General features: G+C 45.7%; 2 protein-coding genes across 2 annotated transcripts in view; both read right to left on the bottom strand.

Annotated features, from left to right (window-relative positions):
* Nucleotides 1–871: 871 nt before the first annotated feature.
* The window catches only part of LOC119436377 (nose resistant to fluoxetine protein 6), a 40,347-nt gene continuing 15,109 nt past the window's right edge, over nucleotides 872–26,109 (bottom strand). The window contains exons 11-15 of the mRNA XM_037703203.2: nucleotides 20,639–20,761; nucleotides 12,784–12,904; nucleotides 11,243–11,429; nucleotides 8,865–9,007; nucleotides 872–1,157 (exon numbers count right to left, since the gene is read on the bottom strand). Of these exons, the coding sequence (XP_037559131.1) occupies nucleotides 963–1,157; nucleotides 8,865–9,007; nucleotides 11,243–11,429; nucleotides 12,784–12,904; nucleotides 20,639–20,761 (769 nt within the window). The 3' untranslated portion in view covers nucleotides 872–962. The remainder of the gene's footprint in view (nucleotides 1,158–8,864; nucleotides 9,008–11,242; nucleotides 11,430–12,783; nucleotides 12,905–20,638; nucleotides 20,762–26,109) is intronic.
* Nucleotides 2,132–4,118, bottom strand: LOC119436379 (dnaJ homolog subfamily B member 6). Its single transcript, XM_037703205.2, has one exon. The coding sequence runs from the start codon at nucleotides 3,603–3,605 to the stop codon at nucleotides 2,511–2,513; it is 1,095 nt and encodes a 364-aa protein (XP_037559133.1). The 5' UTR covers nucleotides 3,606–4,118; the 3' UTR covers nucleotides 2,132–2,510.

Here is a 26,109-nt window from a genome sequence, read left to right as displayed (position 1 = left end):
ACGTAATAAACAGTTGTAATTTAACAGTTCCGCGCAGTCCCGTGACTGCGTTGAACGCGCAACGCCCTACCACATCGTATGGGCCTCGCGCAAGCACACCAGAGCATACCCCCGTAACACTTCCAACCACACGGCAATGGGAGGCAGCGCTGTCCAGCTCCGAGTCGACGGACCAGCTCGAACAGGTTGACCGAGTGAGAGGGGCAGCTACGGCCGCCGGACTCCTGGACTGAGAGGACCACCCACTGCAGAGCGGAGGAGCTACCTACGCTCGATGCTCTGTACAGAGTTTATTACTTATCTGACTGTAACCTCAATCCGCACTACTAGAAAACTACTCCAAAATCCTGCGCAGTATTCGCAATTTAGTCGAAAAATTCTTGATTTGGTTCTAAAACTATTCGACGTGTATTATATTTGGCTTGAAATATCAGTATTCGTGTACACACCATCATGTGGACGATGAAGACGAAGGTTCCTCTAGAGCACTGTGGATAACACAAGACCCGACAGTTTGCGACTTTCCCGGAGAAAACATGAGAGCAGCCAGCAGAGAAGCATGCAAACATACACTATAGTATATGCGCATCATTTAAAGCCTGCTTTTTGAACGTTCTGAGTCGTACCATGCGCGTGGTCTAATTTGGGCTCGGTCTCTGTGAGTCACGCAGAGGAATATTATGTGTCCGTGATTTGACCTACGCCCTGTGGGATTGTTCATCGAGTATTGGGGGCGTTGTGCTGCTCTTACTGCAAGCATACTGCTACCTCTTACGAGCTCTTACAAGCTCTCGCCCAGGCGAAAATTTTCGTGTGCATTGAACATGTGGTTTCGTTCGCTTTGACAAAATGATGCAGTTATTATTTTGAGAAAAATGAGCAATTAATCCAAGAGGAGCTCAGACTCCTGGCAGAGTTGTGTCCCTTTTGGATGTCGAGCGTCCCTCGAGCTCGTGCCATGGTCAAACAGCCGACTTTTGGATAGTGCCCATGTTCGAGCTGCGCGCCTTTCCGTTGACCGGCGTCGCTACTACGGCGTCGCTGGTGTCCCCTTCGCACAGCAGCTTCTCCAGCCGCAGAACGGGCGCCTCGACGCACACGTGTAGCAGGTAGGCGAACACCACGCTCAGCGAGAACACCCCCAAGGCGGTTGTCAACTGCGGCGAGGAGAAGGACCCGGGAGAGGCACCAATGTTATAAAGTGCAATAACAAACAACTATAAAACGCACAGCTTTACCACGGGATAAGCGTGCCTGTCGCCAGCATTTTCTGATGGCGTGTTTGCGCCAACTTCTCATGCACGACCACCCAAGTACTAACTATGCAAGAATAAGTCCTTTTCGTGGCACGTTTACGATTTTGTGCGAGGAGTGCAATCGCGGTACGACAATGCTCTGGTATAACGACTGCAACTTCTGTTGACGTGGGGTCTGCCGCGGCCAGAGTTATGGGTGTGAGCATCTCGTCCGTGGTGCGCCTTCTGTGTCCGCCTTGTTTGTTTACGAGAGAATCAGCGCTGGCGTGTTTCCGCATCTTTCCACTAAATGGCATGGAGCTCTGTATGCAACCGAGGCTGTCGCAGTTTCAGTTCCTAGTCGGACATGCATGTTACTGGAAATGCCACGAACAGACACAAACCGGAAAAAGCGTGCCCCTTTTCACGACTGCATTAAACAGGCATGGAACCATGGGGTTTCCTTTGAACATGGTTGCACGTAGATACTTCGTTTTTCGTATGTTGACAGAAAAGTGGGGACGACTGCGGTCATTTCTGACTGGCGCTTGAGAAATAAAACAGAAGCTGTCATGACCGCGTCGGTATCTAACATTTTTGAGTTCGCCAAGAAATATTATATTGCGCGCATAATGACAATGGGTAACTAGTATGAGCGTGACATATCACGTATGCAGACAAAGAAACCATGAAATCGTCTAGAACCATGAATGTAAGGAATCATGTCATAACTCGATGAAGTCTAATGAAAGAAATCGGGACAGCGAGCAGCTAGAAGTACATATGCGATCATTTAGCCTACAGCTAGGCAGCTGTTAATCCCTTAATATGGCACAAATTTACACAAAGAAACGAAAAGCAAGACAGCCTGATTAATTCAAGTGCGTCTTGGACATAGAAAGGACACGGAGCTTTCTTCGTGCTACTCCCTTGCACGGAGTTCTCGCACAGGGACAAAAATTTTATTGCAGTTAGATTTGCTAGAAAGTCAAATCGTCCTTCTTCAGATGACAAGCGAAGTAGAAGCTAGCGGGCCTGGTTTCCGGCAACACATGGGGCTCCTTTCAGGTTTAGTGAGCGCTGAAGCATTTACACGTATGGCAGGCAGTGTTTGGAAATGTTCTCTCACAGGTCTGATGCACCATCTTCCTAACGTGCGTGAGCTCACACGCTTCGCAGAATAGCCACACTACTTGTTTGCGCCCTTTAATTTTCTTCCTGCCACGAGTAGTCCTGCTGGCAGTTACACTAGGTGAAGACTAGCTAGCTTATTGGCTAGGTCTTTCGGTTTCTTGACTTGTCGTGTCGCGACGAATTTGAAGATGGTGTACTGCTTGTGGAGTCGGGAGTGTCCTTCCTAGCCACCGGTAGCCTCCTGGAGTCTTTGCCTCCCTTGTAGAGCTTGCTGGAGTGGCTCTTGCTCCTGCCGCCTTTGCTCGAGGCCTTAGATGGGGACGGAGCGCTGCAAGAAGCAGTGGACTTGCCGCTTAAGCTCATCTTGGGACTGCTGCCTCCGGCGGGCGCTCTGTTTCTCGTTTGCGATGGTGGCTTGCTCGTCGAACTTGGCTGCGCTGTCGCCCCACTGCCGAACTGCGAGGAAGGCGAAAAGTCGGCGGGCTCCCTCCGCTGTTGTTGTTGCGGTGCCTCCCTGGAGGGGGGCGCTTCCTCGGCAGTCCTGTACATATCTTGCCCGGCGCCTTCGACTGTTCGCGAGACGAGCTGGCCGTCCTCGAAGCAGAGTACGGTCTTCAAGCCGTCCTGGATGATAGTGCGCGTCTCGATACGCTTACCGTTCACGTAGCGTACCGAGGTCATCTCCTGCGTCGGCATGCCCGCGAAGCCTGCCGGGCCGCCGCCCATGCCGCTGGCGGAGACGTGGGGCCCGAACAGCAGGTCATCCAAGTCGATGAGCAAGCCTGAACGAAAGATACTGCCGAAGTTTTGTTGGTAGAAGGGAAAGCCGCCGGTGAGCACAGTGGCACCTCGCTGGCCGCCATGAATTCCCCGGAACAGGTCTCGAAACGGGTCCGACGAGCCGAAGAACTCGCGGAACAGCTCCTCGGGGTCGCGAAAAGTGAACGCGAAGGCGCCTCCGTTGCTGTAGCCGCTGCCACCCCGGGGGCTCGCGTAGTCGTTATGGTGGTCAGCGTCGAAACCACCGTTGCCGTACAGGTCGTACTGGCGCCGCTTGGACTCGTCGGAGAGTACCTCGTAGGCCTCCGAGATTTCCTTGAAGCGGGCTTCGGCCTCGGCCTTGTTGTCAGGATTCTTGTCCGGGTGCCACTTGAGCGCTAGCCGCCGGTACGCGCGCCGGATGTCCTCCGGCGACGCGTTGCGCGGCACCTCGAGCAGGTTGTAGTAGTCGTTCATGGTTGAGCGTGTCGACTAAAGTCCATGCCGTGAGGGCAGCACAATTTTGGAGCGGCCCCGCTAAGGGTCTTCGATTTTGGACACTGCAGATATGGCGTCCGCCGCCCGCGGAACTTGGCTAATGGCGCTGCGGCTTCCCCCGCTTCTTCTTCCACTTCTTTCCCTCGGCAGGAAGGAAGACGACGCACCGGAGCCGCAACAGCAATCAGCACTGAAGTGACCAAGGAGTTACACTAACAAAATAAAGCTACCAAAATCAAAAGCAAGAAATTCTAGTTCTTTCGGAAGATCTTTTACAGTTTGTGACATAGGCATGCAGTGGCGGTATTTGTAGCAGCGATGCCTGATTCAAGTTGGTGTTGACGGGGTAAATCGTGTTCTTCTAAGAATACGAATAAAATATGTTTTAATCAGTGTAAATTAATAACAATAAAGACAAAAATTATTTCTCAGCGCGTGTTTCATTAACAAGTTGTTCATTCGAGCAGCACGCGAAGAGCACGCTCACGTCAAACACGACCTATATATTAAGTGCTAGGAGGTTTACCGGGTGACGGTGACACGAAATTTATTTGGACACAAGAAACTGTGGCCCGGGGGGTCCGAAGGTTCACTCGGGTCAAGTCGGTGGTTGTCCCAACTGAAAAGTTTTTCCGAGCGTGAAAGAAGCCCGCGAATACACGCAACGTGCCTCGAGCGGCCAGTCGCGCGGCAAGCTTCTTTCATGCTCGAAAAAGTACTTTTATGTTGCACGTATTGAGCAATCGAAAGCGGTATCGGTAGTTTTTCATGTTGCTCTACAATTTTCTCATAGACACCTTTTCATCTAATTACAATATTTGAGAAGTTGATTGATTAATTAAGACTAATTATGTAATTAGGCGGAATGCACCATGTATACGCTTCGCCATGCGACTCCACCATCGGGCTGGGATACAGGCGCTGCCTCAACGCCTTGTCCGCCCGCATGCCCTCGCGTAGCCTGACACAATGACCATCGCTAACATTGTATTCAACTTTGACAGACTTCATCACCGAGCTCGTTTTTGATTTGCCTTTTGCTCAAATGTTAACCATGGGAAAAGAAACAACGAATTGAGATACGAGTTGCAGCAGAAATACGTTTTACGTTTTTGTATTAGCCTTTATCGTAAAAGAAGCGATGACAGCATGAAAACGACGAAGTTTGTGCTCCATCCGTGTCTTGACTTCGTCCTTTCTTCATCTTCCTCATATTAGACAGGGAGTAAATCCTGGGAAAATACCGCTGTTTACGCAGTGGTTTTTCTTGGGCTTGAATAACTTATGTGATGACCAGTCGTTGGACCCGTTGTTTTGATGGGGAAATTTGAATCATGTTTGCTTGATTTTTTAAGATTTCGATAATGTAAACAAACATGCCCAAAAAAGAAAAGTGCATAGGCTGCCTCGGCGTTCCCGATTTCGTGCTTCGCTGAATCACGCCTATTGCCAATCATTCATTCACATAGCGAAACATACGCAGCATCTGTCACCTATGAAGTCCACCTCGTCCATATGTCACCCATGAAGTCCACCTCGTCCAGTGGACTTCATGGAACGATACGCTGTTATGCCAGGGACTTTTGAAGAAAACGAAGACATTTAATTAGCTAGTCCTATCGGTGGATTAGGTCGCGCGAGGTAAACTTTTTTCCACCGACGTCAAAGTGCTCTCGAAATGGGCGCGCGTTGATAGGTTGCTGTACACGCCTCCGTGGTTTTCTACAATTTGAAAGGCGTGGCGGCATTGGCAAGCTGTAGGGCATTTCTTTTCTGCTCGCAACAGTGCAATATTGAATGTCGCGGGACAGACGTCCAGTAAAAAAAAAAAATTCTATAATCGATCTATTTTGTTCAGCCGTAGGCAGTTTAGGCAGTAGGCAGTCACTGGGTATTGCCACTAGGTGTGTGCCACTCTTTAATGAACGTCTTCAACGCCAACTTGGGTATGTGCCTCTGGGCATGTGCCGTTTTACAATAATGAATCCCAACAATATCCCTTAAGCTTCTTCGATGCTGATGGGAATCTAACCCACGTCATAAGGGTTGTTCAAAGACAGCAACCCGACGCATTAGTAGATTGCACCACAAGTGCACTGAGTATGTGCGGCTTTTCAATGAACGCCTTTCACACTAACGCTTTAGCAAGCTGCGCCATGAACGCACGTGTATTCTGCGAATACACGCAGAATGGCCGCGCGACTGGCCGCTCGAGGCACTTAGCGTGTATTCGCGGGCTTCTTTCACGCTCGGAAAAACACTTTTATCTAGCACGTATTGAGCAACAGAAAGGTGTATCGGGCGTTTTTCATGTTGCTCTACAACTTTCTCATTGACACTTTGACAATTAGGAGAGTACTTCTCGAGTTAGATAATTAATTACAATTACCTAATTAACTCTCAGTAGCGAAAAAATTACTGGCGGCTACTCCACTGTACTGAAACAATACGCACTAGGTTTGCTTCGCGTAGCGCCGTTCCTCTTTTTTAAAATCGTGATGCGTGATAGCTGGGATACCCTGTATATATTGCCGCTAAAATGCTTAACACGCTTAAATATATCTGAATTGCGTTGAATAAAAACAGCCGCACTTTTGCATAAAAATCAAGCAAAAGTAGTTGCTCTCATATAGGCTAAACAGGCGTGCGCCTTCCCACGCAATTTTTCGTACGGAAGCAAGCGTTGTCCTTGAGCGCTAATTTAAACGAAGCTGACATGGCGAAGAAGGCAGAAAAAAAAGAAAGTTATTTTTTACCGTGACTTCAGCAAGATGGCGGATGGCGCTTTGCTGCAAGTCGATATATGACACTTGACATTCTGAATATCCCTGAATGATTAAGCATGATGAAGCTATTAGCGTGTACTCTTTGAATCAAACGCATGTACGAGGTTGGGAGCACCCGCCTGTTATTGTCAATCTTGTATAAAGTGGCAAAGAATAAAGGAGACGTATTAACTGAAGAATTCATGGATTAGGGGCACGTGGGAAGGCAAAAAGACGTGGCTGAGATAATGATAGTAGAGATAAAAATGAAGAACTGATTGATCGCATTAGAAGCGATACAAATGAGTTTAAAAATCGGGCCAGGTGATTTTAGTAGGAGATATGAATTCGAACATGGCTGATTTAGACGGATATACGGATTACAGCAGTTCTCTAGTGCGGGGTCTACGCGATGAACCGAACCTTATGATAGTTAAAAGGGAAAGTAAGTGTCATGGACAGGTAACGTGGCAATGCGGAACAGGAAGTCATGTATCGACTACGCCTTAGTCTCAGTAATGGTCTACGAACGACTAGACCAAATATGATAGACGAACATAGAAAAAATAGTCTGGATGGCAATCATAAACGTTTAACCATAAAATTTGGGAGAAATACTAACGCAAAACGTGAACCAAAGCATCTGAATTTCTAAAAACCAATGAAAGGCATATAATAGAGATCACGAAAGACACAGAGAAGAAAATGGAGGCGTTTCCTACAACAGTCTGGGAATATAATAAACTGGTAGACGTTAAGGAACAGCAAAACGACAAGGACAGATACGGCAAAAAAAAAAAAAAATGTTGCATTGGAAAGAGGGAACCACGTAAGTGGTGGAACAAAGATATAAAGCAAGCTATAGAAGAGCGCAAGCATAGGGTAATCGAGAAGCCATAAAGTTGGGATTACATGAAGAGGTGCTCCTTAGATGGAACAAATGCAGAGAAAAGAAAATGGTGGCGAGTGAGCTCGTGCAAGAGAAAATAAATGCACAAGTGAACGTTGGGTGTATAACATTGCCAGAAAGATTCAGGAACCATGTAAGAGCACTCAGAGCTGCAACTGAAAATTCGCAAGCGGATATAAGGGATGAAGACGGCAGCATCTTCGAAGCCGACGATATGCTGTGGTACATTACAGACATTATTAGGGATAACTGAGGCACGAAAGAAAGCGTAGTTCAGACTCAAACAGATCAAGCAACGGAAAAGAAGCTTGAGAGATAAAAATTTAGCATAGAAAACTTTCGCTGGAAAAAAAAAAAACAGAAGAAAACGTCCTTAATAACACGGCCGCGGTAGCTCCGCGGTAGCTCAATTGGTAAGAGTATCGCAAGCGTAATGCGAAGACATGGTTCGTATCCCATTTGCGGCCACTTGTTTCTTCATCCGCTTTCATTGCCATTTATTTATCATTTATTTAATTCAATTACGAACTACACGTAATTTCCCCTATGATGTCATTGGTGTCATTGTTTGTTTGCTTCTCTTATAGTATGGCTATGTATATACAGGGTGTTTCAGCGAACACTTTCAAAACTTCTTAACGGTTGCCTGTGGCAGATAGCACAATTCTAGTTCATGAACTGGTCTACTCGAAGAGGCGGACATTACTTTCACAAGAAATTGAAATGCATAATTGAATAATTAACACAAATTACTAATTAAGTTTTAACTAATCACTTGATGGCCCATAATGCAATTTATAAATTGTAGTGTGGAGTTCGCAACGCGGATCCACTTGGAACGAATTCTCGGGATGACACCAGTTTCGAGATATTAATTCCCGAAGTTTGCAGAGAAATGCATTGGCGTACCAGTTAGTTTCTTAAGAAAACGTTGCTTTATGCATTGAAGCACAAAATTAACTGGAACGCCAATGCATTTCTCCGCAAAATTCGGGAATTAATATCTCGAAACTGGTCTCATCCAGAGAATTAATTCCAAGTGGATCCGCCTTGCGAACTCCACGGCTACAATTTGTAAATAGCAATATGGGCTGGCCATCAGGTAATTAGTTTAAAACTTAAGTAGTGATTATATATATATATATATATATATATAAATGGACCGAAAGAGAGAGAGAGAGATAGTCTGCGTGAGAAAGGTAGCGTGGTTCAAACAATTGCATATTTTCGACGATGCTCTGAAACCTTTTCACGCCATCATAATGCAAATAATGATTATTTAAGCAAATAGTAAATAGTGATTAACAGGTATACAAGAAACATCCTGGACAAGGCGAGTGCAAACAACAGCGGAACAGTTTTATTTGCTGATTAGAAAGCCATGTTTTGTATGAGCATATCTGTTATTTCCTTGTCCTTCATAATAGCCGGGTACTGAGAGAATGCCATGCATGTCAAGCGTTAGTTCCACAGACGTATACCATTTTCCCGAAAGCAGATTTTTTCTCCTGCATCACGCAACTCGGTACGCGCGCCCTATTTCTCCCTAACCATCCTGCTTACCTGAAAGTACTCGTCCGTATTGATGTAACTCCTCAAGCGCAGCATGCGCGTTATGTAGAGCAGGACGTGTACTAGGTAGATCCCGTACGTCAGCCTCGACAGTGGCAAGAAAAAGCTCCAAGACAGCATACTGTTGAGGATGCCTGCGCCAGGAATACCAATGTCACCAAGATTGCTTCGTGATGTTTGTCAGCTAACTTATTTTGGTTGCCGTGGTGTTCACACTTCTAATCCGCCAGTTCCGCTGATAACATCCCAACATTAGGCACGAGGCACGTACTTTGCCACTATATCCTTCCGTGCGCACGCTTTACCGCCAGAGACGTCCTTTTAAAGATACATACACGAGCATGACTGCAGAGAACGGTTCGTGGTTAAAGAAGCACCACAAAAGTGACCAGAAAAGCTTTTTCACTCGCCGTATTTCATAGGTTACATAGCTTTTTTCCCCCGGAAAGGGTCAGGTATACGTCAGAGGCGGGGGCGTATTAGTTTTTAATTCCGCTCATTACTCACTTTTGGAGATGAATACCTGCTGCTGATACTGACTCTGAAAACAAACAGCGATGATAGTTGATTTGCAAAGGTGTCCCCGTATCCACTATGAATGTATTAACTGGAGATTTAGTGCAGTGCACTATGTGCGTTTGTATTTTTGTGCGTTGCAGTGTACTCGTCCGCACTTAGTTACGGATAGACACATTAACACTAATATTTGTATTTATGTTTAAGACATAAGGAAACTATGAATTTGTCGCGGGCCAAGCATGCAGTTTGGAGCTAACAGGCGTTTATTGTCAAGTTGAAAATGCGCCACGCAGTCGCAAACCGCCATGCTTAGGCCGCGAAATACTTGGTCTGTCGCAGTTCTCACATTAAAAATTTTTTCTAGGCTGATGCACATTGTAAGAACAGACTCAAATTCCGCTTCGTAAATGTTAATGAGTTCTCTGTACACCGCCTGTTTTTTCCGTCAGCCTTTTCCCCTCCGTGTTCCTTTTCACCCTTCTTCCTTATTCTTTGTATGCACAATGCTGTATCTTATTCGTTTGCATATATGAATACATAATTACCTAGAAATGTCAACCTGCCAACTTCGATCGCTTCATTTCTTTTCGCAATAAACTTCTCTTCCACAGGTGTTGCTGCAAGGACTCCGGGGAAGTTTTAAAAATCGCCTGTGGTAGATAGCACAATTTTAGTCCTTGAGCCGGTCCACTCGAACAGGCGGACATTACTCGCCCAGTAAATCGAAATGCCGAGTCGACTAATTGACAAGAATATTGAATTATCTTTTGAATTCCCTAATTTACGGGATATATATATATATATATATATATATATATATATATATATACAGGGTGTTTCAGCGAACACTTTCAAAAAGTTTTAAAAGGTTGGCTGTGGCAGGTAGCACAATTGTAGTTGATGAGCTGGTCTATTCGTAGAGGCGGACATTACTTGCGCACAAAAATTGCAATACATAATCGACGAATTACCAAAAATAAACTAATTACGTTTTTGACTAATTACCTTATGGCATGTATTGCAATTAACAAATTTTAGCGGCTGAGACTCCAAGGCATATCCACTTGAATATAATTATGCCGATGACACCATTTACGGGATATGCGCCGTCAAACCTAGGGTAAAATGCACTGTCGTTCCACTTACTTTCTTCACAAAACGTCATTTTGTGCATTGATGCACAAAAGTAACTGGAACGCCAATGCATTCCTCCGCAAAATTCGGGAATTAATATCTCGAAACTGGTGCCATCCTGAGAATTCGTTCCAAGTGGATCCGCCTTGCAAACTCCCCGGCTAGAGTTTGCAAATTGCAATATGTGCCATAAGGTAATTAGTTAGAAACTTAATCAGATCATTTATTTAATTCGACGATTACGCATTTCATTCTCTTTTTGCAAGTAATGTTCGCCTCTTCGAGTAGACCAGCTCATGGACTAGAATTGTGCTATCTGTCACAGGCAATTCTAAAAAAAGTTTTGTAAGTGCTCGCTGAAGCACCTGGTAAGCACCTCAGTGAGGCGCAGCTATCATACCCAAGTTATGTATATAGTTCAAGTTAGTAGAGCTTGCTCATTTGCTTTGAGATACGCATACGGGGGAGGAGGGCGGACTCCGAATTAATTTAGACGACCTGAGGCTTTTTAACGAGCCCGAAAAGAACGGTACACGAATGCCTTCGGCCTCCATCGGAGAGCGGCCACCTCGACCGGGAATCGAACCAGCGACGTCTTGCTCAGTAGCGGCACGCCATGCCATTGATATCCGCGGGGGGTCTATAGATCTACCTCAAACTTGCCCAAAATTGCATGCGTTGGTAATAAGGTACGGCGTCACGCCTTGTGTCCTTACCCCCCCGACCTGTAGCGCAGGCGTACGATGGCCAGAAGAAGGCGAGCGCCCAGAGGAGCCGGTGGAATCCGCCGTAGAGAGCGTTGGTTACGGCGTCCGGCAAATGGCCTTGATTCCAAGGGAACGAGGCGAACAGGACGCCGCATGCCAGGGCCAATGAGACGAGCCACAGGCCCATCTCGACGTTCTGGAATTATTGAAGTTTACAGCGGGTACGTCCCCACGTTACAAACCTACTGGGTAGGCATTCCTTGATATTACTGTATTGATGTAGATACGACCTACACGAAGCAGTTTCGCGCTTGTTTAGTGGCACAGCACTGCTCTGCAATCAGCCGGTTGAAATATTAGATGCTTGTGTTTTCTCAACATGACAGTCTTAGTTGTCCGTTGCTATGGTTTCAATCGCTATGCTTATGTTTGCGGGGGCCGTTGCAGCTTGTGTCAGTGGCCCGATGAATTTATCAGTGTGCAGAAAAAGCTTTTTTCGTCGTATGTACACACTATAGTGCAATCCGCAGTTCGGCATCATCAGGTCGATGTTACACATGCATAAGCAGCGCTAAGATGGAACGCAGAAAAGATCAACTTAATTCACGGATGTCATCTTGCCGACCTTACTGCGTCCGGTATTAGTGCCGTCTATTCTGACGTATAGCTCAGCATTAATCGGCCTGAGTATAGAATTCTAAAGTAAGGCAATGCAAAAAGAACATAAAATAATACACCTCGGCCTGCATGGTTTAGTATATACAGTCAAGCAGCCGTAAAATTTTTGGAAACACACAGTTGACCGTTATAGGTTCTTATAGGCCTCATTTGATGCATGCATGTACGCGCATCGCTGTATACAATAAATGAAAATTGGAAATGCTACGGTAGAAGACCTGTTACTTCCAACAGAATTTAGTACCAGCTTTCCATAACCCTGACACGTCCGCAGCTGGTTGCCTATCTGCTCGTCGGCCAGGTTACAGATTGAGTGAGGGAACGGTTTTCGGGACGTGGAGATACGTATATTAATATTTTTCATTACGGTTAAGGACAACTATAGGCGCGCCTCCTTTGTTGTTTTCATTACGGACAAATAGCGAATGAGATATTCCTTGTGAGTAGACGATTATGGTAAAGCTTCCGAACATTGATAATTTCCCCGTTCGACGCAGTTGGATGGGCTCTGGTTCTGGTTCATGTTTAAGACACTTTGTTACTGTTGTTTAATTTAAAGAGCCCTGTTTCTGTGTCTCCCATAGATTGTGCAGTTGCTATGTCATGCAATACCTAACATATTTAAATGACTTAACGTTCCATAAACCTTTTAACTGTTTAACTGTTCCATTTAGTTAAATTTTTCTCAAGCTACGAAATCCCCTTATGGAAGAGTCACGACTCGGTCATAGTGATGTTTAAATGGCGCCGTAGTCGCACAGTCACGTTTCATCACCACATTTAATCATTCACGTTGTTTAGTTGTTTCTTGATGGGTCACTTGCTCGTCGGTATATGTTTTTGTAATTGTAAGAAATGCTTGCAAGACTTACCGGCCTTATTGTGACGTTATTGTACTGTGCAGCTACGTAGCCGCACATCACTCCGATGATGTACGCGCCAACATGGGTGAAGGGCCGGAAGTAGATGAGCTCCAGCGTGTCTTTGACTCTCCTGCGCAATGAGAAGCGAAAAAGCCCGCATTTTCGTGGGTATGCGAGCGCATGCAGGTACGTAGTATATCAATGTTACATAAAGGACACCTGACTGCTTACTGTACGAAGCCGCTACACCGTATCCAGCCAGGGCACTATCACCCTTGCTTATCAAAATGTGCAGCTCGGCTGACCCTTAAGAGGGTGTACTACTACGCCCTATCGCGAAATAGTGAAGACTATTTATAACCACCCTTATATGGTTCCGTACAGTTCCACGTTGGCGAAGTGCATACATCGGTGGCAGTGAAGGCAACGACAGTCTTTTCTACACTGGATGCGGACGTGCTGCCAAAGCCATTTTGTTTGTTATGCATTTGAAACAGTTTGGTTTCTCGTAAACCAATAAATTAATAGCCATTTTGTAAGGTTTTTCTCAGCTAGTCGTTGATTATTCTTTACAAGGTTTTACTCCACATATGTAGTGTTTCTGGAAACGTACCATCTGAGTGTGTAGACGGCTGTACGTAGTTAGACAATGCGCAAACCCTATTTTTGTTGTTTTTACAAGGTACGCTTAAACTAAGCACGTATGCGCTGAACGTGTAGTTTGCGCACGAGCCGCCACGCCCCAGGGGTCCGTAAACAGGCTTGGGCGCCTTTAATTTTCCGCCCGCACTTTTTTTCCGGTAGCGGCGTCAAACGCTTCGGCTCACCGCCCGCCGACGTCACTATACGACACGGTCGCGATTCTACTGCGGAAGTGCTCTCCGTAGTGGTTGCGAGAAACGCAGTGGGAGCTGGCAAGCGGAACCGCTGCGGTTGGAAGCTTGGCCTCACCAAAAATGTTGCATGACAGAGTCTCCAAGTGGCAAAAATAAAACAACTCCGTCGTTACATATAGGGCACCAACGCAATATCGTATGTCGAGGGCTTCATGAGGCTCTGCAGAAGCTAAGCAGGCGTAAGACCAGGGCCAAGGAAGCTGAGCTTGAGATTGAAACGTTGGTCTCGTCTGGACGCTCTCCTGTTGCTATTGCATCTCATGCAAACCTGCTCAGAATTTCCTTTTGTATGAAAAATAAAAAAAGAATAAAAAGTCTGAAAGCTCAACTTTCAGACGCAAGAACACAAAAAAATTAAATTATGGGGTTTTACGTGCCAAAACCACGATCTGATCATGAGGCATGCTGTAGTGGGGGACTCCGGAAATTTGGGCCACCTGGGATTTTTTAACGTGCACCTAAATCTAAGTACACAGGTGTTATCGCATTTCGCCCCCATCGAAATGCGGCCGCCGTGGCCGGGATTCGATTCCGTGACCTTGTGCTCAGCAGCCCAACACTATAGCCACTGAGCAACCACGGCGGGCAAGAAGCACACCAAGGAAACACATAAACTACTTCCACGCTTCGTAATCCCGATTCAAAAGGCGGGTAGCAGAACTGCAAAAAAAAAAAAAGAGAAATCAAGATAAAGGAAAAGAAGGAAGCACCGGCGTTATTTTTGCGATGCATCAGAAACAACACAGTATTTATTTCTCGAGTGCCAACGATTCTCATTACTGCGTCGCTACTGCTTGGAGGACGCTCCTTCAATAAAAGATTCTAGACAGAACCAACCTTGGGTTGATATCTTCGTAAGGGACAGTTTGCGCATTACGACAAGAAACGCTCTGCAGATTTCAGTGACGAACGCGTCCCTCAGCCACCGCGGTGCACCTTGCAGAGAAATCGGTACTTTTATTCACCATTAAAACGTGTTGAATCACGAGATACGACGTGCTTGGCCTTGTAGGAACGCGCCACAGCGCCACAATATACGATAAGAGAGGCGCAGCGAATTTTTGGGACGAACGCGCCCTTTAACTTATTTCTTCATCGTCAGCTAGAAGAAGCGCATGCTCACTTGCAACAACTAATATTTGCTATGCGACGCGTATAGCAACAATTTCAGTCAACATCTATCAAATCTATCATCTAACAAATCTATCAACAATTTTCAGCCATCTTCGTAAGTAACTGGACACTTTTCAACTACTCTGGCACACATTAGAGCATCGGGCCTCTGTGCTGGGTGACCTGGGTTCGAAAGCGACCATCGGACAATTATGTATATAGAGTGTTTCAGCGAACACTTTCAAAAATTCTTAAAGTTTACCTTGGGCAGATAGCCTAATTCTAGTTAATGAGCCGGTATACTCGAAGCGGCGGACATTACTTGCACAAGAAATTGAAATGCATAATTGACTAATTAATAAAAATTCACTAATTAAGTTTTTAACTAATTACCTGATGGCCCATATTGTAATCTACAAATTGTAGCCGTGGAGTTCGCAAGGCGGATCCACTTGGAACGAATTCTCGGGATGACACCAGTTTCGGGATATTCCCGAAATTTGCGGAGAAATGCATTGGCGTTCCAGTTAATGTTGTGCTTCAATGCATAAAGCGACGTTTTCTTAAGAAACTAACTGCAACGCCAATGGATTTCTTCGCAAAGTTCGGGAATTAATATCTCGAAAGCGGTGTCATCCCGGGAATTCATTCCAAGTGGATGCGCCTTGCGAACTCCACGGCTACACTTTGTAGATTACAATATGGGCCATCAGGTAATTAGTTAAAACTTAATTAGTAAATTCTTATTAATTACTCGAATATGCATTTAAATTTTGTTTGCGCAAGTAATGTCCGCCGCTTCGAGTAGACCAGCTCATTAACTAGAATTGGGCTATCTGCCACAGGCAACCTTAAATAAATTTTGAAACTGTTCGCTGAAACACCCTGTATATCGAACACATACCTAGAGGCACTTAGTGCCACCTAGTGTCCGAAGTTGGCCATAAACAACCGGAAACATACAAACTGCGAAGTGGAGGGACGAACCAGAGAAAGGTGTCGCTTTAAAAAAAGTATGTCCCATTTTACCGCATGCTATTCTGTCGTTTGGCGCATGAGCTTGGGGGTATCGAACCGCTGAAGGACATCTGCATTACTTCTATTCACTACGTCACTGAATCCAATCAGATGGAGCTCAATGAATCACATGTAGCTCAAAGAGTAAAACTGATTTCCCAAGCCTGAAGCCTACTTCCGGAACCCAGGACACAGTGGTGCCATCGCACAGTGGAGCGGCTATAGCAGTCAAATTGTTAAACAGAGGCCTCGTATACGTGAAGACTGCTGAACAACCGGAACAGCGAAGTTATGTATCTGCTCTGCAGCGACCACATTCGCGTTTCGGTGAAACAACAATGCAGGAAGACTGTCAATGGGTGCTACGTGCTCTATTCAAGGCCCTTCAATCACACATAGAGAAGATACCTGCGAGCTCGATGAAGGACATGCTAGAAGTAGTCCTGGCTCTTGAGTCAGTGATTCTAAGCTCGGTCTCCTCTTAAAGCACCTAGCAATATGAATGCGGTCAGGACACAATGTTCACCGTCTCGCCCAAGTGTGCCGCTTATTATGAATGGAACTGTGCAAGTCTTGCGTGTTATTTACCTGAACTGTCGCTTTCCTTACGCAACATGCCTGTACCAAGACTGGCCCTGTCCGAGACTGGCCTTCCAGGTTCCAGATCAATTGCTGGTTATGTCGCCCATGAAAACCAAAGTATTCCGACATTTCCGAACGGAAGCGCCATGCTGTATGTCTGACGTGAAATACCAAATTACGTTCTACCAGTTCAGGACCTTTGCAGCAGTGCTTTGGAGGTCACTGCTGTACAAATGCAGTTGGGAAACCGAAGCCTCAGCGTGGCGTCCGTATATGTGAGTTCTCGCCAGAAGGTATCGATGGTAGAAATCATAAGAGACCTCTGTAGCCGCTGCCCGGCCCCGAAAATTATATGCGGGGACTTTAACGCGCACCATACTCTCGGGGGTGACAAGGTGATTGATGCTCGTGGGAAGCAAATAATTGTTAATGCTTTAGACACTGAGCGAGTCTGTGTGGCGAATGACAGACAGCCAACGTTTTTCCGACCACCGGCCTCTCAGCGCCATCCTCGTATTGCACTCAGCGGACATCCTCGCATCGTCAACGAGAGTAAAGATAGAATGGGCAGCGACCATTTTCCAGTCTTCGTTAACATTGATGAATATAGCACCAAGATCCTGTCCTGTGGCGCATTGGTATACGTACAGGGACGGCTTAAGCGAATCATCTGGAGACCTGTTCGCGAACATGCTCCGTAGCAAGAGATTAGCTACCGCTGAGCTGAAGCTACCCGACCACTTCCCCGCTCCGGACCTAAAGGTCCAATATCTATGCGCTGCCAGTAGAAGAGCGGAACGGAGGCCGATGAGGACGAAGGGCTACCCACCAATGCATACTATATATAACAGAATTAACGCAGTGATTCGCCGTTACACAAGAAAACTAAGAAGAGATCAATGGGCAGCATTTTGTACAAGCCTATCGGTATTCACGCCAGTTGCAAGGAGGGTATGGTAGGTCGCCAATAACCTTACCTGGAAACATTCAACCAAACAAACCATTTGAAGCCCTAGCATTGAAGTTAGGCAAGACACTTGCTTGTGTTGCGAATGCCTTTGCTCAAGTATAGTCTTCCGGCAGGTCAGCCGGCACAACTAACCCGCCTCCGCCGCTATCATCGTCTCCGATGGATATTCCTTTCACACTGAGAGAATTGGAATTAGCTATTAGCAGCCTCCGACGTCGCTGTGCGGTGAGACCTGACCTTGTCAATAATCAGATGCTGACTAACCTACCAGTTAAGAGCCGACGTGATTTGCAATCATTTTTAACCAAGTATGGACCAGAGGGGATATCCCGCATTTATAGAAGGTAGCACGGGTGTTACCAGTTTTGAAGCTTGGAAAGAATTCTGCAGCTGTGGACTCATACAGACCGGTATCTCTGACCTCCTGTGCAGCGAAGCTAATCAAGAAGATGGCATGCACAAGACTCACTTGGTACGTCTAGCAGGGTCGGAAACTACCGTCCTGCATGACTTGGTTTCGGCAGCGTCTAAGTGCTCAAGACAATGTACTGGACCTGCTAAGCTACATAGAACATTACAGTGCGGATGGCCTGTCGGCACTTGCCGTTTTTATGGATGTTTCCAAGGCTTACGACTACGTGTCCCAAACAGCCATCATCAGCCATTTACAAGTTATCGGCATCACGGGTCATCTCTTGCACTTCATACGTATACGTTTCTCAATGATCGCCGGATCAGAGTTCGTCTTGGCGACACTTTGAGCGATGAAATAGGTATATTTCGCGGTGTACCAAAGGGGAGTGTTTTATCTGCCTTATTATTTAACATCACCATGGCTAGTCTCCCAAGAATACTAAACCATCGAACACCACCCATCCATCTGCATATGGGTCTCTGGCTACCAGCATCGTCGCCTCGCACAAATACCCCAGGGAGCACTAAATGCCATTCAGGGCCACTTGTCAACACTTGGATTATCACTATCAGCAGAGAAATCGTCATTCATACGATTTCCTGGAATAGAAAGAAAATCTGCACGCTCGAAGCTGAATTTGGACAGATACCATATTCGACAAGTCACCAACGTCCGATTTCTTGGCATTACCTCGGATCACAGGCTACTCTGGCGCCGCGCTGTTGATGACGTTGTGGCGTCATCATCACAATGGCTACATGTGCTCAAGCAAGTCGGTGGCATACGCTGGGACAACCACTCGACGTTGATGCTACGGCTACATACAGCGTTGGTTACTAGTCGGATCCTATACCAGCTACCTCTGGTAACCCTCAGATAGTCAATACGAGCGCTTAGAAGACATACACAGAAAAGGTATACGACTGTACCTGGGAGTCCCTCAGCCAGCATCAAATAAGAAAGTGCTCTACGAAGCTGAGTCACGCCCTCTGCGACTTCAGGCTTCCCAGACTCTACTGAACCAGCTACTACGTTTGAGTGAGTCTTCGCCTGGCAAAGCCCTCTTAACACGTATAGGTAACAGGCCGGGCTAACATTTTTATATTGCACTGAACATGGTGCAGTCTTGCCCCTAAAAAACGGGGTGAAGATTCTTCCCAACCTCAATAAATTTGACCTACCTACCTACCTACTGAACATGGTTCGAGTCTTAGAATTACGCTGCTCGAGACAGACGGAAAAGGTAGAACCGCCCAAGACATTCGAGTATATCACACACAACTTAAGTGTACCACGATTGCAGTCAAAAAGCCGCATTCCTTCTGCAGAAGCCAAGTCACTAGTCCTGGAACTTTTGAACCCGACTTACCCGAATCACCTATAAGTATACACAGATGGCTGTGTCAACTTAAAGTAGACGAAGACCGCTGTGCAACTGCATTCCATATACCCTTTCTGAGATATACGCGGTCTGGCCGTATGGACTATATAGCCTCGTCGACAGCTGGGGAAGGCGTGGCAATAGCTGCTGCTCTGCGCAAACTAAAAAAATTTGCCTCCACAGAATGTGGTTCGCCTTACGGACTCAAAGGCCGCGTTACAACAACTCTGTCGTGGCCTGCTGTCCATGAAGTTCCCGCGCAAATCACTAGTCCTCGTGAAAGAACTCTAACAACAAAGGCTTCACTGTAAAGTTTCAGTGGATTCCCTCCCACTTTGGTATGTCTGGCAACGAAAAAGCTAATGTGCTTGCATACGTGGCGCTCTATCATCCTGCCAAGGTCAACGCCCCAAAGAGTAATCAAGTTAAGAAATATGACATTCGAAATCACTTTGGGTCGCTCTGGGTTCCACCACAAATGCCCTGCGTAACCGAGAGATTTAACTGAGAGGAAGCCTCACTTTTATATCGAATAAGGACAGGATCTGCACGTACACCGGCATAGTTACTTAAGATGGGGCGACTCAATTATTTGAACTGTATGGCATGCGACGAGACAGGAGACATTGAACACTTTCTTTGGTCGCGCCCGAAATTCCAAGATGAAAGGGACGTTCTCCTGGAGAATCTGCAAAAAAAAAAGGACCTTCCACATGCGTGCCTGCGACACCTTGTATTTCCCGCAAAGTTATAGCCCGCAATTATATTTAGCAGTTATAGCCGTAGTTATAGCCCGCAAAGAAACTTCACGTCTCCTTATCGTATTCTTATGAGAGACTGGTTTGATAGACATATGGTGAAACACTGCTGTGTTATTGTAAGAGACGCTTGGGCGGAGCAATTGCCGGCTTTAATCACCTGCCTAAACTCACCTGCTGCTACAATCCATCACCACCACCACCACCATCAATCAGATTGAAAATTAAGTTTTTCCTGTGGACTTCGTATCAATATGGGGATTACTTTTTTTCTTAATTTTTTATATCATATTTATTAAGTGATATAATCGGTCGTAAATTCATATAAAAAGTTCAACCTGTTTACTTGCACGTTCCTCTGTGGTAGCTGTGTGCCATAGCTTTTCTAGAAGAATAAGAATACAATCAAGAAGAAGAAGAAGAGGCTTGATGAAAAAATCAATGAGAGGAAAACACTGCAGGCTGCACGCCGTAGCCAGTGCCGTTAATAGAAAGCGTCATTTTCGGTCGACAGCGACAAAATAAAGGTTTCATGCAAGTTGGCGAACGCAAATAAAAGCGATTCTTTCTGGTGCACAAGAAACCGGGAAGTTACAGGCAATGTAGAGAAACCAGGATCAAGTCGTAGCCACCACCAGCTCACAACGCGATTCGACGGAGGAAGATTGTCACATCTGCAGGAGGCACCGAAGGTGTCAGCGACGCGAAGTGAAAGAAATGAATGACACTCACCTCATATCATTGGTCCCGCTCGTGAAAGCATAGAACAAGTCCCACGAGTAGATCTGAACGCAGGTCATAAGGCAGAACGCAGCGGCCATGAGGGCTCCGATGATAGCAGCCACTCTCGGTTGCCTGAAGCGAACCCCCCAATGAGCAGCGTTATGACAAGTTAACACGGTGCGGTGCGCTTACAGTGAAATATGCACTTTAAACTTGACAAGAAAATGTTATGATGTCTTTAACACTTTAAGAGATACGAACGGCACTAAGGGGTAAGAACGATAATTATTGCGCAGCAAAAAGTACACCTAAATAAATCTAAGTTTAAAAGTATGAGCAAGAACTGCCACATATAAAAATTGCGTTCTTGAGACTGTTGAGACTAAAGAAGCGAAAGTAGGCAGGCCGATCACATACGCTGTCCCGAAATTTGTTCTCAGTGGGGTGATTTTATTTTCTATTCGGTCAGTGTGACCGGCTTGGCGTGATCATTGAACATCCTTACTATGTCTGCTAAAGAAGTCACCACCAGATCCAGCCGCCATTCTCACGCCACTGAAAACACTTCCCGTTTCAGACAGCTTCGGCTGGGAATCAGCGATTTTAGACTGAAAACAATTGCATTTTTACTTTTTTCCCTCATAAAATCTGTAGCCCTGTTCAGAAAGTGGCTGGAATGGATGAAGCCTTCGTGACTCACCAACGTTTTGGCTTTCGTTTCATTTTTTTTTACAGGCAACCCTAGTGCACGTAACAGTAGCCGACGTCCATGACGGGAGTCGCCTTTGATTGCGAGGCATTCTTTGCGAACTTAAAGTGTTTTGAATCTATCTATCTATATCCACTTACATCGTGTTGCCGTCGTGGTCGTTTCTTCAACTGGATATACATCAGAATAGGCGTGGGGGGCGTGACATGCATGTATAACATGAATGACATCTCATGACTTCAGTGCCATTACATGTATGCCATGACTTGTATGCCATGACCTGTCTGATCAGTCATGGCCTGTACGTTATGGCATAAATGGTATGAATGACATGGTGCTGTCGTGGTCGTTTCCTTAACTTGATTTATTCAGGATATGAATGACATGCATGCGTGACCTGACATGGATGACATGACATAACATGACATAAATGCCATAACATGAATGACAAGACATGCATGCACATCGCATGTCGTGACATCGTGACATCACATGCTTGTCAGGGCATGTGTCATGGCATGTATGTCATGGCATAAATGGTATGATTGACATGCCATCGTGGTCGTTTCTGTAACTTGATATATCAGATATCATCATCATCATCATCATCATCATCATCATAATCCTATATTTTATGTCCACTGCAGGACGAAGGCCTCTCCCTGCGATCTCCAATTACCCCTGTCTTGCGCTAGCGTATTCCAACTTGCGCCTGCAAATTTAGTAACTTCATCACCCCATCTGGGTTTCTGCCGACCTCGACTGCGCTTCCACTCTCTTGGGATCCATTCTGTAACCCTAATGATCCACCGGTTATCCATCCTACGCATTACATGGCCTTCCCAGCTCCATTTCTTCCGCTTAATGTCAACTAGAATATCGGCTATCCTCGTTTGTTCTCTGATCCACACCGCTCTCTTCCTGTCTCTTAACATTAGTCCTAAGATTTTTCGTTCCATCGCTCTTTGTGCGGTCCTTAACTTGTTCTCGAGCTTCTTTATATTATATATTAGATATATGCATGATCTAATATCCATGATGACAAGACAATAAGGTCATGACACGAGTGACATGCGTGTTATGACATGAATGACAGATTGCATGACACGCCATGTGCGTCATGACACGAATGACAAGGCATGTTATGTGCGGCATGGCATGAATGATATGAATGACATGATGCCGTCATGGTTGCTTCTTTAACACGATAGACAGGGTGTCCCAACTATCATGCCCCAAGGTTTAAAAATATGCAAATGCCACGCACGTAGCTGGACAGAACCAAGGTAATGTTGTTTTCCGTTGCTAACGGCGCTGCGTCGTGCACTTGAAGTCATTGATTCTGAAAGACCTAGAAAATGGGCTGTGTTTTCTGACTCAAAACCGGCATTGCAGTGCACGCAGTCAATTCTCCGACGCAGATGTCATGAACAGCTGCAATACGAAATCATGAAAACTTCCCCATCACGCCCAACAGAAAGGCCACGAGGTTGTCTTTCAATGGGTACTTGGTCATTGTGGAATCAGTGGCAATGGTTCCGCAGATAACGCTGCTCGTGCATCACACCAAAAAGAGCACAGCGTTCCGATTCCGCTTTCGAGGACAGACGCCGCAAGGCAGCTTCAACACCTGGCACGCAGTCTCTCACTGACCGAGTGGAACTCGCCGAACTTAAGACATAAACGAATACATCGATTAAACCCCTCACTGCAACTCCGACCTCCATTCGGACTTCCTTGGAGTGAAGCTTCGCTTCTCTGTCGCCTTTGGTTAGGAGTGTAGAGATACTCTACATTAATTGGAGTGACCGACAGTGCAGCATGCGAGGTCTGCGGCACCGAAGAAACTATCGACCACCTGCTGTGCCACTATCCGCGATATGCCTCAAGAAGTCAAAAACTTGCTAGGGCACTACAAAAACTGGACAATACGCCGCCTTCCATGCAGGTGCTGCTGGAACACCGCCCCCATCGTTCGTCGGCCTAAAGAGCGGTGAATGCACTTTTGCGCTTCTTGAGGACGACGGGCTTGTGTGAACGTCTTTGACTAATAGTCACACGCGCGTCGGGGAACTCAACGCTAATTTCCTTCTTTTCTTTCCTCCTCTCACTCCCTGTCATCTTTGTGTTCCCCTTTCCCAATCCTCCGGTGTAGGGTAGCCAACCGGGCGTTATTCTGGTTAACCTCCCTGCCTTCTGCTTTTCTCTTTCCCTCCTTTAATTAGTTAATCAACCTCTCAAATATTGTAATTAAATTAAAAGTGTCAATGAGAAAATAGTAGAACAACATGAAAAACTCCCGATACAGCTTTCTGTTGCTCAATACGTGCTAGATAAAAGTGTTTTTCCGAACGTGAAAGAACCCCGCGCATACACGCAAAGTGCCTCGAGCGGTCAGTCGCGCGGCAATTTTGCTTGCATTCGCGGGCTGCTTGGACCGAATTTTCAGGATGACACCAGTTTCGAAATATTAATTCCCGAACTTTGGGGAGAAAGGTATTGGCGTTCCAGTTCTTTTCTAACAAAGCGTCGTTTTATGCATTGAAGCACAAAACTAACTGGAACGCCAATTCATTTCTTCGCAAAGTTTGAGAATTGATATCTCTAAACTGGTGTCCTCCTGAGAATTCGTTTCAAGTGAATCCACCTTGCGAACTCCACGGCTAGAATTTGTGAATTGCAATATGGCTCATATTAATAAGTTAATTAGTTAAAAACTTAATTAGTGAATTAGTCGATTATGCATTTCAATTTTTTGAGCAAGTAATGTACGCCTCTTCGAGTAGACCAGCTCACGAACTAGAATCCTCCTATCGGCCACAGACAACCTTCAAAATTTTTTGATAGTGTTTGCTGAAACACCCTGTATATAACGCCGCACTGGTGAGGTTGCAAAGTCACTAAAGCTGTTTGAAGACAAAAGGATGAACTTTAGGCAAATCGTGTACTAACCATCATTCCGATGCTGGCTGAAGCATAGAGTTTCATATAATAACTAGAGGGAACTGTGGCGCTGGCGTATACGCGAACTGCAAGCAGTGCAGTTCAGCCAGCATCGCTATGATGGGGGTAAGTACATCGATTTGCCTATACTTCGTCCTTCGCACTTTAAACGGATTCGTTACTTTGAGAAGTGAACATTTTTAAGAAAGCACTGATTTATAAATAATTCAATAAACATTACTGAAATTGTCCGACGGCAGGATTCGAACACAGGACCTCTACCACAGAAGCCTGATACTGAAACCATTGCGCCACGCGTACTCATGAACAAGCGGGAGCACTGCAATTAGCAGCGATTATGCGTGCTTGCATAGTCGTATTACGCTCTGCATTAAAAAAAAGTATAAATTGCTTTGAAATTTAGACCCAGATAAAGCGTGACAAACGAAGTCGCAAGAACGTTTGAAGTCCCAAGCACGAAGATCAGTCAAATCCATGCCATCATTCCCATGGTGGCTGAGCGTTCGCAGCGCCATTGTTCCCTCTAGTATAATTGTAGGTAACTGTATGGGCTGAATCGCCCTGCTTGCAGCTCCCGTAGACACTAGCGCCACATTTCCCTATAGTAATTATTGTATGAAATTGCATGCTTTGAAGGGTAAACTATTTCTTAGGTGCAGTATTCCTAGATGGCGCCACCAACTCCCATTAAACGCGTTCGGCGTTAGAGGCCAGATACGTACGAAAAAGTCCCTAGAACTCGGCAAGGAAGCTTCGCTTTAAAATTCCCCATATGCCATTATTCCACATGACCGCGTGAATTCGTATTGGAGTATGCTCGTTTTTATAGAGAGGATTGTATGTGATCCTATGGAATTACGGATACGAGGCATATGGGGGGCCAATGCGGGCATCTACAATGGCGCTGCAGCACAGAATGGAAGATGACTCTCCTCACTAATAAAATAGCAGCCTGCATGCAACGATGACAGAGCGCCGCGTCTTCTTGCTCGAGCAGATAGAAGAGGATTATTTTTTCTCATTTTATAAGAAAGTGGGGAAGCTGGGTTCATCTGCAATGTTCGAAGGCCGATGAAGTGAGAAAGTAATGACAATCACATCTACTCTCCAACGTTCCAACTACTCAAAAAAGCGCAAAATGCGGAAGTCTGCGGGCGAAGTCATTTCAGCCTTATGGCATTGCCTATATATGGTCGTCCATTAAACGTCACATAATCAAAGCTTATGTGTCCTTTTGCTGAATAAAACATCAAGTTATGGTGAGGTAAATAAGCCATACTATGACTGATAGGGACTCCAGGCTCGTAGAGGACGGTGCACATCGCCCATTGAGGTGGTGCATCCATCGTTGAATAGATGATCGACAAATCGTGGTTTGACTTCAAGCCAGGTGACTTCTTTCTTCCCACAGCTACTTAACTTTCATTGTTTGATCACTTCTGCCCTTTAAGAAATTCAAAATGGCGCGGATCCATTTCGAAAGTGGTAGAAGTGGTAAAAGTGGTTTTCCAGGTGTACGGCTTTTGGAATGATCGGCTACGGCGGACCAAGAAAATATGACAGAATTTTGTGACTGTGGCAAGAGTATACAGTGAGGAGGCCTAATTTTAGTGTATCCTGTTTAACTTAGCGTCTGATTCTGTTCACGGTGATATTTAATATCGTCTAATAGCCTCTCGTAGATACTGCCCTGTATATTTACGCGTGATCTTTTTACACTGCCTTCAATACGTAGGACTGTAGGGCTCCAAGTTGACTGGCAGCCAGGTTTAGGTTGTGAAGCTTCCTATTAACCCTTCGACTTGAG

The sequence above is a fragment of the Dermacentor silvarum genome, chromosome 1, assembly GCF_013339745.2.
Source record: "Dermacentor silvarum isolate Dsil-2018 chromosome 1, BIME_Dsil_1.4, whole genome shotgun sequence".
In the NCBI taxonomy this organism is placed as follows: domain Eukaryota; kingdom Metazoa; phylum Arthropoda; class Arachnida; order Ixodida; family Ixodidae; genus Dermacentor; species Dermacentor silvarum.
This window is presented reverse-complemented; position numbering and strand designations above follow the sequence as displayed.